Genomic DNA, 20628 nt, shown 5'->3' with positions numbered 1-20628 from the left:
AGGGAGGTGGGCTTCTTGACGCAGTGCTTTAACATACATTCGCTCCAGTGATCTTGCTTTGGAATGCTGTCCTCTCCCACACTGCCCTTCACAACCCCCCCTTCCTTTGCAAGCTTGCTTTTTGATCAGCTACTAGAGTCACCACATGAGACTGGACAAACTGGTTTGGGGGCAGTAATTCTCCTTCCCTCAATAGGAATGAGCCTTCTCCTTGGACTGTGGCTATGAAAATCTCTCTCCCCTCGTCTCTTCCAGGCATTCCAATCTAACCTGGAGTCTTTATTCTATTGTTCCCACTGTTGGCTACTCCCGCCTCCCCACACACCTCCACAGATGTCAACAAGGACATCTCCAGTCTGCCTGGGAGGATGGATGTAATAATACTCTTGGCACCTCCCGTTCCTCCCTTCCCTCCCAACAACCCTAAGAGACAAGAAAGGCACGACAAGCCCCATGGGTAATGGAAAGCCCAAGGACTTAATCAGAGTTCTTCCATTCCCGCTACTTCCTAAATTTGTCTTTTGGGAGAATCATGTTCCTCACTCCCCCCCCCAAAAAAAAAAAGAAAAAAAAGAAAATCGGGCTTCTTTTCTGCAAAGTAGGTATTTGTTGAATTTAAGTGACCTGGATTCCGGAGTTTGGGGGATGGCCCGGGCTATCTGGGCGACTTGTCAGAGATTATATACAAGTTACAGATCACTTGTTAGAAACCGGCGGGTGACCAGACTCCGCAGCCTGTTTTCCCCATTCTCGGGAAAGGAACACTTTCTAGAGGGATGATTCTGCAAGTCAGCAACCCCACCAAAGAAAACGGAAGCTAGGATCTCAGCCTTTCAGGCAGACGCAAGCCCCCCTCTCCGCTCTCCACCCACCGCTTTCTTTGACCAAACCCCCCCCCCCCCCCGGGAGGCCGGGCTCTTCATGACCCCCGGTTCCCCGACGCTGGATCTTGAGATTTTCCGGCGACATTTCCCTCTTCTATAAAATGAAGCAGTTGCTGTCGATTGCAAAGGGCCAGATTGCGGTCCATGCGGCGCGCTGCTGCCGCGCTCTAAACGAAGACTGCGCGGAGAAGTTCAGACTCGGGAGCTGCGGCAGGGTCAGGCGACAGAGGAACCTCTGCCCTGGAGGGGCTTGCGGCGACGCAGAGGGAAAGGAAAACGCAAGCGGTACGCGGAAGGGGTCGTTCTCAGAGAGAGAAAACACCAGCACTCGGCGGAGCCCGCAAAGGCTTCCGGTAAAAGGCGCGGTCTCGGTCCGACCCGACGGGCAATGACAGCAGCAGCAAACGGTTTGTGGCTGGGGCCGGCCGCGGCGGGGCTGCCGGGGAGCAGGTCCGGCTTCCGGGGTCCGCGGGTCCACAGGAAACGTTGCAGCTCCTCGCCACGGGCGGCACCCTCGCCCTCCCGGAGGGCGGGGCAGACGCTAGGCCAAGCTTTGCTTGAGCTGGGAAGCCGGGACTGCGCGGGGCGGCGGCCGCCCGACAGACCCTCGGGAATTCACCTGAAGGTCGCCTCGAGCTGAAGGTCGGGCCTTTGCCGCGCTCCTGCCTCTCCGGGTTCCTTCCCCGGGACCGCCCGGGACGAGGGAGGCCCCGGCCGGCCGCGCCGCACGCGCAGCCCCGCGACAATGCCCGGGAAGGGCCAGGCGCTCCGCGCCCGCTCCCAGACGCCCCCGCGAGGCGCACGGCGCCCTCCGCCGGGGACTACGGGTCCCAGCATCCCCGGCGGGCCCCCCGAATCCGCCGCCTCGCGATTGGACTCGAGGGCTCGGCCCCCCCTCCGGCGGGCGCGCTCGGCGATTGGCTGCTCGGGGGACCGGGAGGTGGGCCGGGCGGCGTCACGTGCCCGCGCTCCCGCGGCCGCCGCCTCCTTTCTCTGCCTCCGCCGCGACCGCCATCTTGCTGCCGCCGCGTGTTGCCGTCGGAGGAACCCCCCGCCTCGGCTCCAGGTAAAGCGGCCGCCGCCGGAGCCTCGGTCTCGGCGCCTCCCGTGAGCGAGCCCTGCGGATCGCGGTGGCCCAAGCGGCTCAGGCGGAGCGGGGGGGGGCGGGGGAGGGGGGGCCAGGCCCGACTCCGGAGCCCGGCCGTTAGGGGGAGGGGGAGACTGAGGCAGGCCCTCCCCGGGTCCTCTCTGAGCCTCGGGCTCCTTCTCTGCCAAAGGAGGCTGGGCTTTCCGCCGACTCGGAGAACTGGGATCCCGGGGCCCTCCTGGGCCTCAGTTTCCTTTTCTGTCAAACGAGGGCCGGGGACCCCGGGGACTCCGAGTCGCGATCAGTCTGTTTCAGCCAGAGCAGGACCCCGGTCCGCGAGGGTCGCGCCAGTGTCTCCTGCCAAAGGCGGCCTCCCTGGGACTCGGAGCCGGGACCCCGTGCTCTTCCGGGCCTCGGTTTCCCCGCCTGTCAAGTGAGGGCCGCCTCCCCGCTCCTCCCGGGCAGAGCTCCGGCTCCCACCCCCTGAGCAGGGGAAGGGGCCGCCGAGGCTCCCGGAAGTGTCCGTCCCCGGCACGGGCCTCCCGAGGGCAGCCGCGGGCCGGGCCGAGCCTGGGACTGGGGGGAAGCTGGAGGCGGCAGCTGACAGGGTCAGAGGCCGGGCAAACCCTGGGGGAGACAGCGGGCAGCGGGGCCAGGCCGGGCTGGGGGTCTGAGGGCGCCTCCGCTGCAGAGGGGCAGGCTCAGAGGTGACGCCCGGCCCTGAACCCCAGCTTTGTCAGTGTGCCTCCCTCCACTTGGGGATGGTGCTGAGTCGGGGCCTCAGAGCTCGCCTGTGTCAGCTCCCGCCCTGCCCGAGCGGCGGGCACTGCCTCAAGCAGCCGGCCTTGCGGGGCCTCAGCGGGCACCTCCTGGCTGCGGGGATGGGGCCCCGTCCTTGCAGGGCTGGTGCTGACAGGAGGAAGGGGGCTGCCTCGGGCTCGGAGCCTCGGGGAGGCGCACCCAGGTGAGGGTCCCAGCTCCTGTACACACCCGAGACAGTCGGTTTCTGGGCGGTCTGGAAGGCCCTCGTTCTCCTGGGACATTCGGGGGTCAGACTCCCTGCTCCGCTCCAGGCCTTGATCTCGGGGCTCCCCCCTCCTGCCCGGTTCTTATGCTGCCTCCCGTCTTTCCAGGCCCCTTCCCGTCGTCGTGCCTGCCTCTTTCCTCCGTGCTGCTTCCTCGCCGGAGGCCGGCTCTGGGATGGACTCTGGAGTTTGGTTCCAGAGGTTTTTGTGTTTGTGAGAGCTTTTGTCTGCAACAGAGCAGGATGCCCCTCTAACCCCTCTTCCTCTGACAAGTTCTGTGTGTACTGAGACTAGCTGGCGTCCTCTCCAGCGCTCACCCCGACCCCCAAAGCCATTCAGCCCCTAGATGGTGGAGCCAGACCCCGAGAAGTGTCAGTGTCTGAGGGCACGGACGCTGCCTCCTCCTTCCACAGCAGCCGGACCCTTTGTCCCACCCGACAGCCAGCGGGCCCAGGACCGGGCCCGCTCAGTCTACTCAGCAACTCTTCCTGAGCATTTGAGGTGCCGGGCACCCTCCTCTTCCTCACGGAAATGTAAAAATATTCCGTTTGGTTCAGCAAACAGTGGGCGCCTACTGCTGGGCAGCAGTATCATGCACAGGTCCTGCTCTCACGGAGCCTGAACTCTTAGAGACGATGGAGCACAAGCAAGGAGGAAACAGGCCAGGGGAGAAGAGATGGGGGAAAGAGGACCATCCCAATGCTAAGACTGAAGCCCTCGTGTATGTGGGGGGCGCTTGGACCAGAGGGGACAGAAAGGAAAAAGTGGGATTGGCAGAAGGGGTTATTCCGGTTCCCAGAATTCACTGAGCCGTGTTCAGTGTTGACCCAATAGGGGATCTGCAGGGCAGAGGCCTTTGGGGTGCGTCCCTGACTCCTGAAGGCTTTGGAGCAAGAGTGAGGTGGACACCCCTGTGTGGGTGGAGATGGTCTGGAAGCCTTGTGAGCATGCTTGGAGAGAGAAGACACTCCCTGGGGGGAGCCCAGGGAAGGGACGGGGACAGGGCTGGGATTGGCAGCCTCCTCGGGCTTCTTCTCCAGGAGCACTGGGGTCACGTTGCTCTGGGCCAACAGCTTTAGTCTGCGGTTGGAGCTGGCCAGGGCGGGTGTGAGTGAGGGGGTGCACCCAGCCTTCCCTCCTGTGTTCTCAGAAGTTGTTAAGCAGGACTCTGGAAATCATCAGGAAGCACATGAAGAACCGTCCTCCTGCTGATCTGAGAAGTGGGGATGGTGGTAATACTATCAATGAGAGTCTCATGAGATAATGTGTGTAAATATGTAGCAAAATGTAAAGCAGTATATGTACTTTGTGTTATTATCTTGCCTACCGTATTTTAAGGAGAGAGTGGAAGTGACTGAACCAGAGTCGCACAGCCCAAATAAAGCCACACAGGATTGCTGGGACTCAAACACAGGCAGCTAGTTGCAAATCCTGGATCATTTTCCCTTTTCCAGGCTGGGGTTATGAAGGACTAGTCCTGAAAGTTTGTAGTTAAATGTAAATGAGCATTAATTATGACCCTTCTCTTCCCCTTATTATTATACTGTGTCCAGAATCAAAAGGATAGGTAACTTTTAAACAATTGAATTTTGTGCATTTAGGTAAAAGCTAATATAACAATATCTTGTAAACTTAAAAAATATAGAGTAGAAATATTCATTTAATGAATATTTTCTTAAATGCCCAGCTTATTCCCCTTATCCACCTCCTCCACTCCTACTCACATTCTGCTGAATGGAGCTGAAGCAAATCACCCACCCAGCCCACTGGGGCTGCCAGGACAACAGCATGTCTCCATCTCCCACTTTTGCCCTAAGGGCCCCCTTCCTGAAACGCTGTGCCCCCTCCTCTTGTGGCAGCTATACCTGCCGGCTTTTCTGGCCTTCTTCGAGAATCAGCAAAATCTCATCTTCTACGAGAAACCTTTTTGGGCCTCATGCACTTTCCTGTGTATCTGTACTGCATTGGGTCTAAACGTTTACTGTTGCCTCCCTTTTGCTTTTTCTTTGTGTCTAACTATTAGCTTAGTTCCTGGGACTTTGTAACTACTTAACTCTTCCCTCTCACCTGGGCCCTCACTGCCACAAGGCAATCCTTTTACTCCCCACAGAGGCTGTTCTCACCTGCCTTCCAAGCCTCCCACACCAACACCGCTTACTCTCCCAGCTAAGGAAACCAGGCTTTATTGAACAAGTAGAGCTCATTTGTTGTGAGCTTCTTTTCTCTGTGTCCCAGAATCCCCTGGAACTCATTCCTCCATTTTTTACTTCAGGTATTGATGAAGAGGGTGCACTTTTTAAATTCCCTTCCTCCTCCTAGGTTGTCCCCATGGTCATCCCCTTTTCCTCTTACTCACTGTCTCTAAGTCCTTCCTTGTTGCTTACAAATGCATCCTAGTCTCCCCCAGACTTAGCATACTGTCGTCCGTCCCTCTCTACAGAAGACCTGTCTACACTTGTAGGCTCCCTGTGACGGATCACTCCTTGCCCCCTTACATCTGGCCTCTTACTTCATCATTCAGCTGAAGGTTCTCTCTAAAGGCTCCAGGGGTCAGTGACAAGCTCAGGCTCCTCAGCATGTCCCACAGCTCTGTCCTGGAGCCTCTTTCCATGTTTCCTCTTACATGGTGACCATGTCAGCGTTGGTCTATCTCTGCATGTCTCCAAAATCTCAGGATCCCTCTGGATCTCCTCCAGGCTCCAGGCCCATAGCACCAACTGGGTGTCCCATTGGCATCTGAGCCTCCATTTGGTTTTTCCCCTCCAAATCTACCTCTTTTCCAAGTTTCCCTATTCTCCCAGCAGCCCCACCACCCTCCCGGGACCAGGCCATAGCCTCCCAGAGTCTGCTTTCATTCCCATATTTAGTCATTGCCAGGTCTTGCCATTTCTACCTCGTGTCTTTTCTCTCCTGTGCCCCAGCTCTCACCATCTCTCACCCGGCACAGGTCTGATCGGGTCTCCTGTACACAGATCTAACCTGCCTTGCTGACACACACACTTTACCTGCTGCCAGATCAGCTCTGCCTCCTTAGAAAACCCACTTTCTTGCATGCCGGGCCCGGCCCCCCCCTCCCCCCCCAATCTTGTGGTTTTTGTGGCTATCTGGCTGCATACATTATGGCTTCCTTGAGAGGCTGTAAGCTAGGGAGGTTAGAAACAATTTCATTTTTATCTCTCTTGCTGGGGTCTCGTGTTGATCGTATGCAGAGCCCTGTTATAAGCGGCTGGGACCCAAGGATGAAGCTAAAGTTGGTCTTGGATGTTCTGCTCGATCCAAGATCATGTGAGAAAGGAGGAGAACCCCAATAACTGGGGGAGTCGCACCTTGTGGGTGAGCCAGTGGGGCTCCTGATTGGCTGCCTCCTTTTGTTCCTTAAAAGGTTAAAAAAAGGGCTGAGAGCCAGTAGAGAATGACACGTACTTTTGTAGTGACAGCGTGTTCCTCCATTGTCTACCAGTAGCGTGGAGATAGGATCAAAGAAGATATTGTGGGAGAAAGTGCTGTGGACACCAGAAATTAATGAGCCTGTGGAGGAGGCAGTGAGAGAACTTTGTGGCTTTCTGGAGGCCTCCCTCGCCCTCTCATTGATACTTCATCATCTCATCTTGGACAAAGATGTCCTTATTTTGGGTTCACATCTTTGAACGCTTGAAGATCTAGCCATTCATTGCATCGGATCTCGGCCCAGCTGCCTTTTGTATTTCCATGGACGGTCCTTTTGAAATGGAGTCGGAAAGAGTTTGAGAGTGTGGTCTGTTTTTAGGTTTTCCTTTATCAATGTATTCTGACATAGATGTCAGCTCTGTTTAAAGTCCTTGCTGAAACACCACCAGCAGCTAGCTATTTATATAGCTAGCTCTATTAAAAAAAAATTTATTTCATCATTGAAGTCAGAGAAGGAAATGGTTTTTCTATGGAGGTGCCTCAGAACTGGTGACTTTCCTGACCATTCTGGCTCTTTGCTGCATCTAGAACTCCTTTTCAGGATCATTTTAATCTCTGTCCTTTATTCTGTTCAATAGTCAGGAAGTTAGTTTTGAAGGTCTCCCTTTGGCAGCTGGGGCCTCTGACTCCTGTCCCCTAGTAGATGGATGTCGCAAACGACCACAGTCGGTTAGTTGGCGAGTGGGCTCCTTCCTGAAGCCTCTCCCCACTTCACCCAAGCCAGTTCTCGGGCATCCAATCAGCCTGAGCAGCTTGGGGTAGCACCTGTTGGAGCGGAGGCCTGTTGGGCTGGGGGCGGGTTTGCTCTGACCTTTGCCAGAGACTTGAAACGTCTGCTTCTCTTCCAGATCTGCTGACAGCATGAATCAGGAGAAGCTAGCCAAGCTTCAGGCTCAGGTCCGGATAGGAGGCAAGGTGAGTACCTGAGGCCATAAATGATGGAGGAGGAAGGTGCTTCCAGCTGATACCTCGTTGTCATTACGGGGAGACTGAGCTCCAGAGGTGAAGGGGTTTGTCCCTTAGTGCAGGGTTAAAGGGTAAGGCCAGAATTTAAACCCATGTTCTGGGCAGCAGTGGGGGCCACTGACCGGTCAGTCCCATTAAGCCAGAGGCCCACAACTGCCAGGTGCTGTGGACAGACAGGACTCCTCACAGGCTTGTGAAGGAGCCTCTGGTTGAGCTTCCTAGCCTCTCCCTCTCGGGGCCTCTGGGACTGACTCCTCAGGGACAAGGGACAGTTGTCTCAATAGGACTCGTGTTGTGACATCTCACTTCTAGAAGTCACTGTTCAGAGCCACTTGGGAACCTAGAAGTAAGAAAGGGATTAGCTAAAAGCTTTCCTTTTGACCTTAATGCTCTTCCCAAATAGTCCCTTTGCTCCTGTTTCTCACGCCAAACGGCCCATCTCCCATCTCTGTGCTTTTGCCCTGGCTTGTTGTCTCCTTGCCTTTCACCTCTCACCTCTGCCTTTGGGCAGAGTTCAGCCACAGCTTCCATGTGAAGCCTTCCCCCATGGTGGCTCCTGTTCTCCCACCCAGACTACGTCATGCTCCTGTCGGTCACTCTGTGCGCCATGTGTCCACTGTCGCCTTCCCCCACATTAGAAGGTAACAAGAGCAGGGGCTTTTCACTTCAGCCCTTGTAGCCTTAGGCTCATCACACTGCCGGGCACACAGGGGGCACTTACTGAGGGAATCCTGGTGCTGGGAGATGGGGAAGGTGGAAGTTCACCTGCCGGATGCCAGGTCTGGGCAGGGAAGCCCCGGGTCCTGACAGGCAGGGAAGCGAGTGTTCCTTAGCCATGGAGAGACTCTTGGCAGCCTGAGCACCAGCCGGCGTTCACCATTGCTCATCATGGGGCTTCTGAGAAATTGAAGGAGGCTTTCTGTCTTCCCGACTCTGACCCATGGGGAGACAACGTGCCCAGGGCTGTGTCCAGATGAGGGGGAAAAAGGTGCCGGCAGCTCCGGGGGCGGGCGGAAGGAAGCTGGAGTTTGGGTTTGGGTTGGGAGAGAAAGTGTGGCAGGCCTGAGCCTCTCGGGGACTGTGCTTGTCTGCTCCTCTGTCCCCTGGCAGATGAGGATGTGGGAAGGGAGAAATCAGAATTGGGCGCATGCTACTACTGCTAATAATGATAAAGGGGGAGGGGATAGGTGAGAGCCAGGAAGAAGGGTCCAAGCTAAAGTCTGATCCTTTCAGCCACTAGCATTTATCAAGGGCCTACTTTGTGCCAGGCCCCAGAGACAGACAGAATGAACTTGTCTCAAGCAGCCGCCCTGTCCCTCACCATGTCCTTCGGCAGGCAAAGAAAGAGCAAGACCATGGGATCCTCCACCTTGGTCAGGTTTCTGTTGCCTCCAGACTCCAGTCTGAACTTCAGAGTCCTTTCCAACCTAACACCAAGTCTCCACAGACATTACTGCTCCCTCCACTCTGGCATCCAGCCAAGCTGGCCACCTCTGTTCCTCCCCTAGGATACTCTGGGTCTTTGACTGGCTGTCCCCTGCTTCCTGGGCTGCCCTCCCACTTAACTTCAGCATCAAACCTTTCCTGAACCCCCAACTGCCTCATAATTATTTGTATATCTCCACTTTATGCTGAATATATTTATAAAAGTCCTTGTTCCTTGTGAATATGGTTTCTTTTACCTTCTTGTGCTTGCATTCCCTCGCACAGAGCCTGGGAAATAGTAGAGCTTAATAAATGCTTATTAAGTGATGATTCAATTTTTAAAAATTATGCAAAAACATCCAGTACAGTTACTGGGGCGAGGGGAGGAGGGGGAACCTTTTCCCAGTCTGCTCTGCCAGCTGTTGGTTTTTCCTTCCTCTTTTTCTAAGGGCCTTCTCGGACCCTCCGTATTAGGATGTTCTTTTCTTGAACTTCCTTCCTTATCTAATGGCTAAGGGACATTCCTTGTAATATTATAATACCAAAAGGCAATCTATAGTTGATTCATAATTGAAATGGTATGGTACAGATGACAGATTCTGTGGGAGGAAGCCAGGATCTCTCCCCCCCCTCAAACTGGAGAGCTGGTGGTTAAATTTTCAGTGTGAACATTTACTCCTCAGAAATCAGCAGAGGCTACAAATTGGGGCTAGGTTTGTTGTCTTGTAGATTATCTGGACTTAAGAAAGTAAGGAAGAAAATGTCAATAGCAATGGCATGTGAAACTGAAAAGTATCTTACCGGGGGGTTAAAACTTTACTGGCACATCACTGACAGGGAGCCCTTCATAGGAAAGGCAGGAAGGTAATACGGCCGGCCCCTTGTCAGGGGCAGCTCAGGTCCAGTGGTTAGAATTCCAGGTCTGGAGTCAGAAAGACTCCTCCTCCTTAAATCAGATTTGAAGTCAGTCACTTAACCCTGTTTACCTCAGTTTGTTCATCTGTAAAAGGAGCTGAAGAAGGAAGCGGGAGCCTCCTAACAACTCTCTGAGGCCATCACATGTGGAGCAGTTTCTGCACCACATGTGATGTTAGGCCTGTGAGGGACCTGCTACCTATAAAGAGAAGCCTCAGCTTACATGCAGTGACCTCAAGATGCTGCTGGTGCTCAGGCCTCTGCCTTTTTGCTATTTAAGAGCTTAATTAAGTAAAAGCCCTGAGCTTGGACTGCTGTTAGTTGGATTTGAGTTACATTCTTGGGGAAGTCAACTATTGTGGTTGAGTTGAACTACATCATTGTTCCAGGAAGACCTTGAAATCCATGGTTGCAGCTCATTCTTTTAAGTTGGGAGCTGTTTTAACGATGATCCCCTTTTTAACGTGACCCAGTAAAATGTAGACGTTTCATTTTTTATTTATTTGTACTCCAGTTTATTTTACATCGGCATTTAACAGGCATCCATTTTTAATGATGGCCCTGACATATAATGACTTTGAAGATAGTCTGTCCTAGCTCCCAATTTCTAAAACTCTATTATGTTTAGAAAGGTTTTACCCTTCACATAAGTATGTAGGTACTTATGGGACAGTAGTGTAGGGGAAAGAAGACACTTAAATAAGTGGGGAGCAATCTAGGAATCTGTCTTCATGGCTTGGATGGGTGGTAATCTCTACTATTGAAAGAACTACCCACCTTGGTGAGATCAAAAAGCCATTCGAGCAGTGACCTTTGAGTCATCTGGCTTCTAGAACTGGCATTGGAGTTGGAGTAGACGTTACTTGCAAGGTTGCCAAGTTGCTGAGTTATCCGAGAGGCACATGTTTTTAAAAACAACACTGAAATGATCCCATTTGGCATTTGGGTAAGATGCTTCATATCTGAACTGTAGACAACGGGCCCCCAAGAGCTGAGCGGGAGAGCCGCCAACTTTCTTCCTGGGAGCAGTGAGATGGCGTGAGCATCTGGGACTGGCCGCTGGGTCGTGGCTCTGCTGACTGAGGCTTTTCCCTTTGTCTGGTTCTCTTAGGGCACGGCGCGTAGAAAGAAGAAGGTCGTACATAGAACGGCCACAGCAGATGACAAGAAACTTCAGAGTTCTCTCAAAAAGTTGGCTGTGAATAATATTGCTGGTATCGAAGAGGTAAGGTTGTGGGGCGGCAATAGCCAACGTGGTTTTGACTTTTCAGAGTCCGTGGCCTTTTCCAAGGACTTGGAACTGCTGTGTGTGAAGTCATTTTTTGTTTAACTGTCATTGGTGCAGGTACATCTGGTCACAGCAGACTTCTGAAGGGCACCTCCAGTGGGAATTTAAACCATTGGTAAAAATGGCACTATTGCAGATAACTCATGTACTTGGGTGAAAATATAAATGCATAGAGAAGGACAATGGGAGATTGTCCCAAATTACAAATTGCTGCCTTTTCCTTTCCCTTCTTGAAGAGAAGAGGTTTGACTCATGGCAGGCAGGGTTTGGTTTTTTAAAATAGTATTTTTTTTTTTTTTTTCTAAATACATGCAAAGGCAGTTTTTAACATTCACCTTTGCAAAACCTTGTGTTCCAAATTTTTCTCTCCCTCTCCCATTCCCCAAGACAGCAAACGATCCAATCTAGATTAAATATGTACTGTTCTTCTAAACATATTTCCATATTTGCCATGCTGAACAAGAAAAATCAGATCAAAGGGGGGGGGGGGGGGGAAACAAGCAAACAACCAACAACAAAAAGGTGAAAAGTCTATGCTTTGATCCATAGTCATTCTCCATAATTCTCTCTCTGGACACAGATGACACTTTGTATCACAAGTCTCTTGGCATTCAGGCAGGGTTTTCTTTAGCCCATCACAAGTCCCTGCTCATCCGTGTGCACATGCATATACCATTAGAGACTGCCACTTTGAGAAGTTTTATTCATAGACCCAGTTGGTCTTGAGTTGATCAGCACATTGGCCATAAATAGCAGTCTTGATTTGCTTCTCTGCACGTTTCCAGAGTCAACGATGCTCTTGCTAATTTGAAAGCAGGTGTTCCCACATAGGGATACTTAACCTGCCAGTCCTTGCCATATCTGTACCCTCCCAAGACCTACAGGAAAGATCTTCCCAAGCCAGGCCCGCTGGGCCTCTCCAGCCAAAGATGCTTGTGGGCTGGCTGGCCTCTGCAGAGAGATAGGCTGCGGCCGCCTCCTGGAGCCCCTATCAGTCAGATTTTGGAAGGGCTTCCAACAGAAGCTGTGGGACTGGCCATCAGGGACCAAGCATTTCAGTAGTTTTTGCCAGGGTTAAACTTGGGAGTGGCAGAAACTTTCAGTTGGATGTGGAACAAAGAATGGGAGAGCGTTTTCTGGGTTCCACGCTAGATGTTGGAGTGTTAGCGGTGGTGGCCAGAGGAGGAAACGGCCACGCATTCCCAAGACCACGCAGCGTCCTCCCCTGCTGCCCGTCTGTCCTCCCCTGGCCTGTGGGCATTTGTTTTTTCCTGTATGAAGAGTTGAGAGAAAAGCCCTCTGACCCTCATGAAAGCAGAGAGAGACAGACTCTGCTGTCAGGTTTGCCTTCTTCATCTTTGAAACTGGTGACAAACTGAGGTTCTGCTGGTAGTGAGGAAAGGCAGGGAGCAAGCGTCTTATCAAGCACCTACTACATGCAGACACCCCACTGAGCAACTTTCCAGAGGGGTTCTCATTGGATCATCACAGCACCAGGAATTTTCAGAGGCAGGATTTGAACTCAAGTCTTGTTGACTCTAGGTGCATTTCTCTCTTCAGTGGACCACTTCGCAGGTCTCCCTGGACTAGGTTAGAGTGCTCCCAGATACATAGAAGTGGGAAGGTTAGAAGAAAGCAGTGAGACAGAGTGCAGACCGTGATTTGCCCCTGGAATCCAGTGGCTGTGCTCATAAACTCCCAGGCCATGGTCCTGGAGCAAACCTTCCTGGCTGGTGGCGGTTCTCTGACGAGTTTTGTCAGAAGCTGCTGGTCAGCAGGGGCCATCCCCTTCTGGACTTTATGTCCCATCTCTCTCCTGCTCGTCGCCTATCTTCATGTGTGTTTTAACAACCTATCTTGTTCTCTCTCCCACCCATAAACTTCATGGGGCAGTGGCCCCTTGGGCTTTTTATATCACCCCTAGGACTTAACACTGGGCTCCAGTAAGTTCTAAGCAGTTATTTGTTGGATTAAAAGTCACTTAGAGTTTTCCTATAGAAACAGTGTATAATAAATTAATGGAAATCCCTAGGCCAACCTAAATTCCAGTGTGGCCCACCATGTGGGCTCCCTGTGTCCTCCCGAGAGCCTCCCACGTGCCTCATCTTGCTGTGACAAGGACCCCAGCATTGTAAGGACTTCCACAGAAGGTCCCAAACTCTGGCCGGTTCTGCCACCCTGGGAGGGGTTTCAGACCTTGCCTCTGGGACGGGGATTGGGCCTAGTGCCCCAAAAAGCCTGTCACCAGATTGGCCTCGGAGGGGAGGCTTTTTCAGCTGACTCCATCTGGGACCATCTGCTGAGCTGGGGCGGGGGTAGGGGGGGTGCTCATCCTTGTGGGAGGGCTGGCGTTTATGTCTTGAAGGACTTCAGGGGATTACGGAAGTGAAGGAATGCGTGGCCCAGTGTGTTGCTAGAGCTCTCTGGGCTTCAGCTATACCCAGTCTTCCCCAGGGAAAAAAATTACTCATGGTGGCAGCTCAGCATCCCAGTGTAAGTGCCTGGTGGGTGCTCCCCTGGCCTGGGCCAGGGTCTGTTGTAGCAGGGCTAGTGGGGCCTGGCTGAGACTTAAGACAGAGAGAGGTGGCCCCTAAATTCATCCCCCCCCCCCAACCCTTCACCACAAATGCTGGCATGAGACAAGATGAGAAGTGTGGGACGGGGATAGTTGGGGGGGAGGACACCAGAGAGGAAGGGGTTCCCAAGCAGAGAGGCCCGCTGCTGGTGTCTGCTAAGTCAGATCATGAACTTAGAATCCCACTTGTGTGCACATGTGATCATTTGGAATCGGTGTCAGTGAGAGCAGGTATAGATGCAGTGTGGCACCCTGGGAGAATTGACTATTTAGTCTGGTCACTTTGCTCTAACAAAAGGACAGCAGAAGGGAGGGGCACTCTGAAGAGTGTCGTGGTAGTGAGGGGGGGGAGCGGCCCAAGGCACCCTGGAGATGGGGACCTCCCCTGATCAGCATCCTTGGGTTTAAGTCCCTCCACATGTTTTCCTTTGCATCAGATTCTTAATTTCCTTCTGGCTGCATGGAGTCAGGAAGCTGATACATACATTAGGGTACAGGGAGAGGAGAAGCTGAGCTGAGAAGAGCCCCCAACCCTCACTAGCCCTGTGACCCCAGGCGAGTCACATAACTTCTGCCATTTTCCCATCTGAAACGAGTGTTGGACTTGATGACCACCAGGGGCCCTTTCAGCTCTAAACTGCTGGTTGGCCGTATTTTGGGTGTGGGAAGTAGGGTGCTGTCGTGGCTCAGCTGCAGTGATGAGTAACTTGTGGCACATGCCAAAGCTGGTAAACACCCTACGGGACATGGGCTTTGGAGGCCCTCTCTCGGCCTCCTATTCCTGACATCCACAATCGTGGTATGGAAAGATTTGGGCTTTCTGACTCAGTGAATGAGATCCTGTGATCTTCGAGGGTTGAAGAGGCCTGGCTGTGACCATCAGTGGAAAAACCTGGTGGTCTTAGTGGACTGCCAGCTCTTGATGGGGGGAGCACACAGCCTCAATGAAGGGCATGAAAGGATGACTGTCCTCATCTATCAGCAATTTGTTATTAAGCACCAGCTGTGTACCAATCACTGGACCAGGTACAGGGGTACCAAGACAAAAATGAACTAAATCATCCAAAGATTTACCTGATGGATTTACATTCTATAGATACATATGAGGATGTACAAAATCAGGCTGAGGGTTTTTTGAGTAAAGACAGCAGAACAAGGGAAAGGCTTCTCATAGAGCGCGGCATTTGGATGGGCTTTGAAAGAAACCAGGGCATGTAATGTGGGGGTGGGGAAGAGTGGCAAGAAGGGGAGAGAATCTACCACCTTGTTGGACATGAGGAGTAGAGGATTGACTGCGTTGGGGAACTTGGGTGCCCGTGACCAGATAGGGCTTGGGAGGAATGCCCACTGGGCAGTTGGTGAAGTATTTGTGCAGAAACAGGGCCAGGACTGCAGGGAGGCCTGCAACTTTGCTGCTCTGGGTCAAGGTCACCAGCCTTCTTCCCCATGTGGTTAGCAGTGCCGATTCATTTCTAAGAATAGATCCCCCTCTGAAGGATGGAAAGAGGTGCAGCTTTAGGAGCCTGCAAGCCAGGTGCTGTTCAGCTGAATTGCTTGGAAACAAGGAGGTGAGACACTTGTGAACCTTCTGTGTGTCTTGTGTTTCGGCAGGTGAACATGATTAAAGATGATGGAACGGTTATTCATTTCAACAACCCCAAAGTCCAGGCTTCCCTCTCTGCCAATACCTTTGCAATCACTGGCCACGCAGAAGCAAAGCCAATCACAGAAATGCTTCCTGGAATATTAAGCCAGCTTGGTGCTGACAGCTTAACGAGTCTTAGGAAGTTAGCCGAACAGTTCCCACGACAAGGTAGGTGCCTTCTGCTGTACCCCCAACCCCTAGTTAGAGTAATTTTACTTGTGTCTTTATGGGAAAACATCTCAGTTAGGAAGGGTTTGTTGATGTTATAGCATGCAGAGAGCAGTTGAGTTTTATTGACTGGGAGTAACCCTCTCAGAGAAAGCAGGCGTCACTTAAAAGCTGTGGAGAAAGGATCCTGGTCCTCCCGTTCTGTTTGTAAAGCCAGCCCAGAGGAGAGCTTTTCCTCTCAGCCCCATAGTGGTACAGCCCTTGTGGATTGTTCTGCAATCAGAAGTTCTTGTCCTCCGACCTCACCTGGTTGATTCAGTTTGGGGCTCTATTATAGAGCTGTCACTGGTCCCAAAGTCATCAATTTAGAGCTGGAAATGACCTATCTAGTCCAGCTCCCTTATTTGACAGACAAGGAAACGGAGACAGTGTTTGAACTGGTCTCTGTCCGATTTTGGGTGGAAGCTCTCGGGTTGAGCCCCCAATGGGCAGTCAGGGCCTTGACACTTTGTTTTCCTGTAATTGTTCAGTCATTTAGACACGGAATGGGGATGGTGGAAGAGAGAGTTTTGAGTTTTTTAAGCACATACTCAGTGGCTTCAATGTTTTTAAATTCTTTTCAGTGTTGGATAGCAAAGCACCCAAGCCCGAAGACATTGATGAAGAGGATGATGATGTGCCAGGTGAGTTTCTTCCTTCAGTGTGGTTGGTGGGTTGATCCCTGACAGCTTGGCCAGGCACTGCCAAGTATTGGCATCCCTGTGGCTTCCTCTGCTTCTTCCGTGCGCTGGGGGTGTGCTATTTGGCCTCCCTAAGGTGTGCTTCCCCTAAGCCCAGAAATGGCTGCATTGGTTTGTCTGAGTTTCGATGCAACATAGTGAAGGTTGGAATTGTCTGCTAACCGATGAGATTTCTTTTCAGCCTTGGAGGAGATGTCTGTCTGTCTACAGGAAAAGTATCCATCTATACCAATAAAACCCAGTCATTGAGGTTTAAAAAGGAAAAATGAAGCTTTCTTTGATGTGTTGTCCTAAAAAACTTCACTCAAACACATACTGCCCCAGATTTCACATACTGAACTCCACGCCAGAGATCATCTTTGGAAGCTGTGCTGGCTGCTTGCATTGGCAACGGCAATAGCTGGCATTCTTTTTTTTTTTTTAAGCTTTTTATTCTCAAAATATATGCAGAGATAGTTTTCTACATTCATCCTTTCAAAACATTATGTTCCAAATTATTCTCCCATCATCCTTCCCTGGACAGCAAATAATCCAGTATATATTAAACATATGCAATTCTTCTCTACATATTTCACATTGCACAAGAAAAATCAGATCAAAAAGGAAAAAGAAATGAAAAAACAAAATGTAAGCAAATGGCAACAAAAAGTGAAAATCCTATGTTGTGATCCACACTCGGTCCCCACGACCCCCTCTTTGGGCACAGGTTATAAATAACTGGCATCCTTACAGAGCTGTGTGCCTGGGAAAACCAGTGCAGTTGGACCGCTGGTGTCTGGGTGCCATCTTCCCAAGTTTGGTCTGGTTCAGGCAGGGGAGGCCAGATGCTGCTGTGGCTGCCACAGGGATAGCAGAAGCCGTTGATGATTCTTGTCTTCTGCTTTTCTTCAGATCTCGTAGAAAATTTTGATGAAGCATCAAAGAATGAAGCGAACTAGAGCCTGATGATTCTTGGCGGCCAGCATGGACTAGGTTGGAGAAAGGAGCAGGTGGCTCCAGAGCTGTACAGCGGCAGAGAACGTCGCCTGTTAATAGTTCAGTAATATAAATATTTTGTATATTAATGATGCTGTTTGTTCAGCATTTTTCTGTCAGTTGATTTTGCATTTTGCACTTCTCCCAGGATCTACTCTTTTGGTCAAAATACGAAGTATTGGTGCAGCTTTGAGGGTTTTTGTGTGCGCGCGTGCGTTGTGTGTGGGTATACAAGCGTGGGGGGGGGGGGTGGAGAGCAAATTAGCTAACAGTTCTATCGATCCTCCCCCTCCCCCCCAGTAGAAAATAAAACAAATCTTTAAGTCTCTTCCTTTTTATCTTTGGCCAATAGTGCACAGAAATAGTGAAAAGTGAGTGTCTTGTCTAGACTTCAAAAACTCAAGACATCGGAACATCCAAGACCACATTTCAATTGGCTGTGTTAACTATTGTGTTTGCAAATCCTTTTCTGTGTTTGAAATGTCTTTCTGAGAGATGGGGGCGGACCTCCTGCCAGGGCGAGGGCTGGAAAACAGCTTTGGTCTCGCTGCCTTTCACTCCATGGTTTCTTTCCCTTCTTTTTTCCCTAAATGTTTCCCTGCCCCCTTTCGTCTTAAAGCGGTTTGATCAGCTTTTGTTAGTGCTCCTCATCACCTCTCATCTAGACAAGAAGGTTGTTCTCCATTTAGGGGTGTATGAACAGCTAGACCCATCTCCTTGTGAAGCATTGTTTCTCTTGTCCTGGGGAACAGCAGGCCCGCTCTTGACCTTCCATTTGCCATGGATCATGGCAGTCAGTGGATTTAAATCCAGGGGAGCTGGCACAGGCTGGCACGCCTCTGCCAAGAGACTTGAATCCCAACAGTCCTCACGGTTCCAAAGGACACAGACAGCTCTCTTTCCAATAAGTTTGGAACTGGCAGCCTGTTGAACTGGAAGCAAATGGGGCCAAGAGCCCTCCCTCGTATCCACTGCAATATCTGGGGGATGATGACGCTGGCTCTGAAATGGTTTCTTTGACCTGCTTCCCCACCATTGGCCTTGAAACCTACCTCTGGGTTGAATGTCCCTGTTGTAGCTCGTGGCACCTGCCAGTGTGTGTGTAGAGTAGAGCAGTGTTTGGTGGGCTTGCTGGCCCCAGGCAGCGGCCCAACCTCCTCCTGAAGGCCCCGGGGGCTCCTTCATCAGAATTGCCCTCAAGGCCTCGGAGGAAAGCCTGGCATTGTGACCAATCCGACCTTCGCTGGAGCAGACATTGAGGGGGAGACAGGATCTGCAAGGGCCTCTCTGACCATCATCCAAACTAGCCGTGGCTTCCCTTCATGGTGACGATTCTGCACCTGCCTAGCTTTGGAGACCAAGAATACCCTGGAGGTCTGTAGACGACACCAGCAGAGAAAGAGAGAGCCAGCGAGCCAGAGCTCTTGTGGTTTGTCGTCCAAACTCCTCCATGGATTTTATAGACTTGTTCATTTTCCTGTTATGTTTTATATAATATATGGACTTAACTCTAAAATAAAATAACCGTACAAAAGAAGGGGCTCCCTCTTGTGCGTCTGTGACCTTTGCCTTCCTCCTGTTTCTGCCCATCTCATTCTTCCTTTTTTTCCTTTGTCGTCGTCGTCCTCATCATCATTAGTAGCTATTTATGTGGAGCTTTAAGGTTTGTTAAGGGCTTAACTAATAAGGATCTCCTTTTATCCTCTACAGTCCTGGGAGGAAGATGCCCTTATTACGACCATTTTATAGAGAAACCTGAGGCATCCAGAGGTTGAGTGAATTGTCCAAGTTCACACGGCTAACAGATTTTGAGGCAGGATTTGAACTCGCCATCCTGACTCCAGGCCCCAGCCGTCTGTGCCATTTAACCGTCTACAAAATGACATTTAAATGGCACCTGGAAGCTTGAAAAGCACTTGACATCTGCTCCCCAGCTCTTAAGGATCTGCCTTGTTTAATGGCCGTTACTATTTTCCTTTTATTTTCTACTTTATGCTGTCAGGGATGTTGTGCCTGCCCATGAGTGCCCGAAGAAGGGCAACCCTGAGGCAGAAGGACACACATTTTGTGATTTGGTGCCTGGGCAATGGTGGGGTTGGCCACTGCCCCAGTGCCTATGGTTCCTGAGCAAGTGGCTGTAGGTTTCCCGATTCTCAGCTTTATTCATTTCTCTTGTTTGGACTGGAGAACTCTGTGACCCTTGGAACTTGCTGATCTGTGTTTGGGAATCCCTAAACAAAGAGGGTGGGGTCTCCCCTCATGTTCTCATGATGTTTCTTCCTGATGTGAATCAGCATTTTAGAAACCTAGAACTTGTAAGTGCTGTTAAACTGGTTTCAACCTAAAGAATGACAGGCTTTTATGAGAATTTCCAGTCTTGTACTGCACGTGTCTTTTTTTTCCTGAGGCAATTGGGGTTAAGTGACTTGCCCAGGATCACACAGTTAGGAAGTGTTAAGTGTCTGAGGACAGATTTGAACTCAGGTCCTCCTGATTAAAGGCTAGTGCTCTACCCACTGTGCCATCTAGTTCCTCCACCCCTCCCCCATTTTAAAAAGAAAGTTTCACATTTTTTAAAGCTGTTTGCACTTGGGTTGCAATGCCTCTCCCTGTCATTAAGTGTGAAGATGACCTCCATTGGAGGTTTAGATTTGGGGATTTTCAAACCTTTGGGGAAATAACGGTGTGGCCAGATGTTCATATCAACACCATTCTAGGAAACTGCATCACTTCCCTATGCATTGTCTTTACTCTTTGTGGAGAGTCTGACCAAGGTTTTACCTTTAGCTCTTAACTCTCTCTGAGGCACAAATTACTAAAGACATAGGGTGAACTCTTCATGTCACCAAAAGAGCCACAAAGGAAAGTTGCATTGAAATCTGTCCCTGATTTTCCTAGGTTAAGGGATCTAGCTTTCTCACTTTTCACTGTAGAGTTAGAAGTGGGAAGCTGTATCTTTTGTCCCAGAAAATGAGCTCCTGTCCAGAATACTGGGTCAGCTCCACAGGGGAGACCTAGAGGGGGCCCCCAAGTCCCTCTTTTGGCCCTCTTTCATGCCTTACACAGTGACCTTAAGCATGTTGCTTCTATGGCCGAGACTGCTGAGATGTCTAACTCCTATCTTCCAAAAGGTCGCTGGCACCGAAGCCTCCCACTGTTCACCTTGTCATGGCGGTGATTTGGACAGTAATTTTACATGGTTTTGTCCTAAAAAGTATTTTCACACCTCAGTAGTACTTTGCTACCAGAGATTCAGTTACTTGCTTTTGTTGGGGACAGAATGCTTGATGCCATCCACAGAAACTATAATTCCTTGACTAGGAATAAGGAAAGCTGCGGTGGGCTTTAAAACATGCACAGTACTTCCTCACTTGAAGCCGGTGCTAATTCTGGGAAGTCGGTACTATCCCTATTTTCAGATGAGGAAACTGGCGCTCAGAATTGCAGAGACCTCCCAGCTAGTCAGTGTCAAAGGCAACACTGATTCA

General features: G+C 51.1%; 1 protein-coding gene across 3 annotated transcripts; it reads left to right on the top strand.

Moving 5' to 3' along the window:
• Positions 1-1842: 1842 nt before the first annotated feature.
• BTF3L4 (basic transcription factor 3 like 4) lies at positions 1843-18669 on the top strand. Of its 3 annotated transcripts, none has more exons than XM_031969130.1 (6): positions 1843-1950; positions 7292-7358; positions 10861-10974; positions 15224-15425; positions 16049-16108; positions 17057-18669. In XM_031969130.1, the coding sequence occupies exons 2-6, from the start codon at positions 7305-7307 to the stop codon at positions 17101-17103; spliced, it is 477 nt and encodes a 158-aa protein (XP_031824990.1). In that variant the 5' UTR covers positions 1843-1950; positions 7292-7304; the 3' UTR covers positions 17104-18669. The 3 variants fall into 3 exon arrangements, with proteins under 3 accessions (XP_031824990.1, XP_031824988.1, XP_003770694.1); XM_031969128.1 differs by having other exon boundaries at positions 1846-1991; XM_003770646.4 differs by lacking the exon at positions 1843-1950 and adding an exon at positions 6435-6750.
• Positions 18670-20628: the final 1959 nt, after the last annotated feature.

Source organism: Sarcophilus harrisii, chromosome 4 (assembly GCF_902635505.1).
Source record: "Sarcophilus harrisii chromosome 4, mSarHar1.11, whole genome shotgun sequence".
Taxonomy (NCBI): Eukaryota; Metazoa; Chordata; class Mammalia; order Dasyuromorphia; family Dasyuridae; genus Sarcophilus; species Sarcophilus harrisii.
Note: the sequence above shows the minus strand (reverse complement) of the source record. Positions and strands in the feature narration are given on the sequence as shown.